At 31.9% G+C, this 5,297-nt stretch overlaps 1 protein-coding gene across 2 annotated transcripts; it reads right to left on the reverse strand.

Annotated features, from left to right (window-relative positions):
* Positions 1 to 946: 946 nt before the first annotated feature.
* On the reverse strand, positions 947 to 4,163 carry LOC120114586 (RNA-directed DNA methylation 4). 2 transcript variants are annotated; one of them, XM_039135439.1, is made up of 10 exons: positions 3,981 to 4,163; positions 3,779 to 3,859; positions 3,573 to 3,661; positions 3,362 to 3,418; positions 3,195 to 3,238; positions 2,172 to 2,303; positions 1,967 to 2,085; positions 1,620 to 1,698; positions 1,466 to 1,536; positions 947 to 1,386 (listed from the first exon to the last, which is right to left on the reverse strand). In XM_039135439.1, the coding sequence occupies exons 1-10, from the start codon at positions 4,087 to 4,089 to the stop codon at positions 1,145 to 1,147; spliced, it is 1,023 nt and encodes a 340-aa protein (XP_038991370.1). In that variant the 5' UTR covers positions 4,090 to 4,163; the 3' UTR covers positions 947 to 1,144. The 2 variants fall into 2 exon arrangements, with proteins under 2 accessions (XP_038991370.1, XP_038991369.1); XM_039135438.1 differs by having other exon boundaries at positions 948 to 1,386; positions 2,172 to 2,308; positions 3,200 to 3,238.
* Positions 4,164 to 5,297: the final 1,134 nt, after the last annotated feature.

Below are 5,297 nucleotides of genomic sequence, written 5' to 3' on the forward strand. Positions count from 1 at the left end.
TAAAGGGAAAAAAAAACTGACTGAGTTGTACCAAAATGTTTTGTGATTTGAAGTTTGAACGACTTATATATGAAAATGTTGATAAATTGAACATGGAGTATTTATTCTGATCAGCTTAAGATTATCTTATTTTATTTTAAATTAAGGGTCAGTGGAGTAGGATGAGATTTGATATCCCACTGTATCAGTATGATTGTTTCTTAAGAAAACAATTCATCACCCAATTAATTGACCATTCCGGATAAAGTAATTTACCATCTGATTACGAATATATTGTTTAATTCATCAACTACCATAAATTTAAATTTACGTTATTAGCATGAACTAAATGACTTCAATGGATAAATTAGCATGAACTAAATGACTTCAATGATAAAGAGATGATTGTTATCCTATAAAATCTTGAGTATGAGCACAACCTTTGCAGAGGTATATAAATATTCATTGTCAAATAGTTAAAGATATTTCGAATAAATACTTTATAATCTCTATAGATTAATAAAAAAAACTCACTTTCACCCCCTTCTCCATTTCACTATTTTTGTTTTTTTGTCTTTTGATGCTCCATCGGATTAAGCTTCTTCAAAACATTCTTTTTGAGGATTTTATTATTGAAAAAAAAAACATTGATTTCATTTCTTAAGACAGTTTGCCTGCAACTGCAACCTAAGCACAGCATTAAACAAATTGTTGCGTATGAATTCGGCTTCAGCTAAACGATGATGCGGAGTTGAGAATCATGTGTAATAAGACGTATATTTCCGTGTATTCATGAATTTGTGACGCCAAAATGACAAAGCAAGACGATCTTGTAATGACCGACTTCTAAAATAAGATTCACACAGGTTTCATAATATTAACATGGAGCATGTTTTATCTATGGATAAGCATTTCCCTCACCAGTCGGTTCATTATGCTTAATAACATAACGTTGGGTACCAACAACCATCCATAAATTCACAAACTTTGGAAGCTGCTCAAGTAACCATGTATCTTATCATGGCATTGTCATGATTAATTCATACTACGAATCCTATTAAGGTGAGGTCTTTTGGATCTAATTATGAACAGAGTTTAACATAAAACAAAATCATCTAACATGATCTCCAAACAATTAAATCTGCTTGCCAACTAAGTTCATATTTCACCTGTAAGACCATCTCCAATCTGCACCATCAGTATCGTCATCACTATTTCCATGACCAAGATAATCATCATCACATGAATCAACTTCATATAGGTCTTCATCATAGCCTCCCAGGCTCCCAACTTCTGAAGACTTGATACTGCTAGATGATTTACTCTCCTCATCCTCATCTTCATCTTCATCCTCTTCCTCCTCGTCAGATAATTCATCAGGATAATCATTTCTTGGATTATCTTCCGCTGCAAACACCGAAAAGAATATACAAGTCATAAAAATATCCTCAGAATTTGGTGACAGAGACTATACTCTAAAGATTACCATTTGAATCTTCGCTATCGTATTCTGACTCATATGGCACATCATAGAAATCCTCATCATCCACCTGCACCCTGCAACAAGATCATGCATCACTTTCAATATGTGTGGTTGAGTGAGAGAGAGTGATGAAATAACAAAGTAATGTAATACTCACAGTGGGAATGGATTTGAAGCCGCATCCTCATCTAAATCATGGTCATCCTTCACAGTGTAGTAGTCATACACATATTGTTCTGCATGTTAAATAGAAAATAAAATAAAATACATCAGATGGTCTCAAGAACATAACACTGGTGTTCTAAAGAGGACACCAATAATACTAATTCTCTAATGAAACAACATTGCAGGGGAAACCAATGAAATCAACTGCATAAAACCCATATATAAATTTGAAAGATCAAACGGTCTTGAACTTTAAAGCCGAAAACAATAGCAGCTTAAAGGGCAGACATAGTGCAGTAAATAGTGGTTCTTCATAAAAATTAATTTACAGTTCACAACCTTTTCCAAACACATATTCTCGCATATCAGATTCAATTCCGGCAACAGCTTCAGGGATGTACTTTTTCAATAAAGGCAAATAACTTGACAAAAGCTTTTGATCCTCCAAGGATCTCTCTCTGCAGTAAAAATCTAGGCAACTTAATCTGTTTCACAATAATTCTTCAACGTACAAGAAGTTAAATAAATTTTAAGACAAACTTACTCAAATTGCATGTTATTATACTTTTCCTCAACATCAACACGAACAACATCATAGAAATGGCACATTTCATCAACCGCCTCTTTTTTACCTCTTCTGCTCCTCCATATTTGTTCAAAACGAGCATTTTTTGCATTTATCTGATACAACAGACCCCATAAAACTACAAGAATATGAAAGTAAAAAAAAAAACATATACTTTTTACCTACTTCACAAGATAACTGGTTAACTACAGACATAGGATCCAAATAATGCAGTAAGCTGCTTAGCTCCAGTTTAAAATTGTACTTGATGCAGACAAACTTCTGAATATTGTTCAGATTCTCCATAGTATGGATTAAAACACTAATATGAACAAGTTTCTACAAGGAAAAGAGTAACTCTAAGCATACTTGGGCAATTTGGTTCTCTTAGCAACACCAGTTGACAAATTTTTACTTTAGTCTCACAAAAAGCAGCATTTCCAGTTATCTATACCAATGTAGCCGTGAGCCTTTTGAATGAATAGCAAGAACTATAATACAGGTACTTCAGCGATTTAACCCTATTGTACCATAAATTTATTAATCAGGTTATGGGATCAACGCATAGTTTCATAAGGCAAAGGTCGTAAAACTAATCCACAATGTGAAACCATCCAAAACCCCTTTGCAACATTCATATTAGAAACATATGAAAGCAAGACATAGCATAGCCAAACCAGCAACTTGTCCCACTTTAGTTTGTTACCCAGTGAGAAGAATTCCACATACACCAGTAAATGTGCTCAATTGGTATTCTGCTATCACTAGTAAAGTAATTATTTAAGATGACAGTAATTTCAACAAAAAGGTAAGATGATAATGAAGAGCATAAACAAGTGGAGTTTACAAGAAGGCATTATTCCATAGATACATTTCATAAATATAGATCTTAACAATATGTTTGAATCGTAGACAAATCAACAATGGCCATCAGATAGACAAAGACAAAATGATGATGACTATCTTTTCAAAATGAATTAGGACACCATTGCCGAACATTAAATTACCTCTTGCTTTTGGATGGATTTTGATAGCTGTTGTTGCCTCTACAGACATTAAAATCAAAATGTCGAAACATTAGGGTACATAAAGGGGAGAGAAGAATCTCCAGCAAATTAACGGAGCAACAATGATTGTGCTGAGTGAAACAAAACAGTATGAGTGATTACATAATCAGTTTTCTGAGGGCGCCCTCCTTCCTGACTCCTTTTCTTACCAGAATTTGGCTGTAAAAGAGACCCGCAGTTAGAGCTCCCTTTGCATGCAGAAGTAATTGACAATAATTTAAAACAGAAAAGGACCTTTAAGAAGGAGACTACAACAAAAGCACAGGATAAAGATAAACAGTACACATATTAACAGCATTTAATCACTACTTACTATAAAAGATTGAACAATATCAACTGTATCCCGAGAGCTTTCAACTGTATCAACATGCTGCACAAATACCTTCTTACTCTTCAACTCCTCTAATTCAAAACAACATCATCGCGTCAGTTTTAGAAGATTTTTTAATTACGGGACATACAAATTAAGAACGATCCTTTCTGATTTTTTAAAAAATAAAAAATAAAACAACGAAAAACCTTTTTGGGGCGATTCCGATATCGATAGATTCTGAAAATCAGAAAAAGGTCGCTTCAAAGGTCGCTCATTGATTTCGAGCCCTGTAAAAGACACCAAAAGTGTTCCTTGAAGCTTCAAAATTGCATTTAAATTTATATTGACAGGAAAAGAAAACATAAAAAAAGGGTACGATAAAAGAGAGAACGAAAAGAAATAACATACAGAAAGCATCGAGACGAGACTGGGAGATTTTGCGCTTAACCCTAACGATCACAGGCTTATCGGCCGTCGATTGAGGCGTTGCTGAAGAGCTTTCGCCGTTACTGGCCATGAGGGTTGATTGGTTGCGGTTAATTTTGCTTGCACAGAGGTGGTTTGGGTTTTTCGTTTGGGAGAATAAGGGATTTTAAGACTTTAACTAATCTTTCTATTTATTTTTATTTTTTGAAAATCTTAATTTCTAATTCTTCTGCTTGTACAGAATAGGGTGAATTTAGCTTTAATAGCTGAGGGCCATTGTTTTTTTAACCATTATTTTTTGAAAATAAATAGAGGGCTAAATGTTATTTCGGCCCAAACTTGGATTTTTTTACGCAATAAGACACGAATTTTAATAAAATATATTTTTTTATTAAAATTTATCAAATCAATATAAAAATATTTGAATAAAACATATTTTTATTAGAATTCGTCATCTTTATTTGATAAGTTTCATGCACTATAAAATACCGTAGATCTTAAAATAATAATATATGTGCCCTATTTTGCCATTTTTTTCCGAACTACAATGTTGGAAGAAAAAACCCAAACCTGTGTCTATTATAATTGTGTCATTAAAGAAGTTTTAGTTGGCTTTGGTATAAGTCAAAAAAGGGTAAAATACACTCCATGCCACTTAATTACCACTCTCTCCGTCCCATTATTTGTGCTTGATATTGATTATTCATATAGTTTTAAGCGATATATTTGACCAAGAAGAATGATAAAATTATCCCTAAAATATGATTAATAGATTTGACAGATTTGTTTTGATATATACAAAATAGTGAGATATAAAGGTAAAAAAAATATAAGTGTTGTTGTCTGTTGAATTTCTAATAAGGCACTTTGAATGAAACAATTTTAAAAATCAAAAGAGACGCATTTAGTGGGAAGAAGATAGTAATTTTATAGTAAATAGGTCATTTAAAAAATTATAATTTAATCACTCAATTAAAATATTGGTACAAATTGATCACTTCATAATTAAATTGAAATAGATATATAATATAACCTAATATAAAAACAATTTAAATTCAAGGATTTAAATATTATATTAATTTGATCTTAAATTAAAATAATTTAATAAATTCAACCTTTATATTTTAAAATGGATCAATTTAATCATTTTTTTATGATACTAACAAACCAAATAAGTTTATCGAATTAAACTAGTAGATAATTTCATTCCACCGTAAAGCGGCAACAAATTATTGTTAAACAATTATTATAACAAGAAAGCAATATAACGATTATGAGAGAATAACAAACAATTAAAAA

The sequence above is a fragment of the Hibiscus syriacus genome, unplaced genomic scaffold (assembly GCF_006381635.1).
Source record: "Hibiscus syriacus cultivar Baekdansim isolate YM2019G1 unplaced genomic scaffold, ASM638163v2 tig00110236_pilon, whole genome shotgun sequence".
Classification (NCBI taxonomy): Eukaryota; Viridiplantae; Streptophyta; class Magnoliopsida; order Malvales; family Malvaceae; genus Hibiscus; species Hibiscus syriacus.

Bases quoted from the DNA above. Each gene is read 5' to 3' on its own strand.
- LOC120114586 (XM_039135439.1), bottom strand. From the start codon at position 4,089: ATGGCCAGTAACGGCGAAAGCTCTTCAGCAACGCCTCAATCGACGGCC. The intron at 2,304-3,194 runs TTAATGTTCGGC...GTATCAGATAAA, and splicing joins ATCCAAAAGCAAGAGGTAAT to TGCAAAAAATGCTCGTTTTG. The intron at 1,387-1,465 runs GTAATCTTTAGA...CGGTGTTTGCAG, and splicing joins CGATAGCGAAGATTCAAATG to CGGAAGATAATCCAAGAAAT.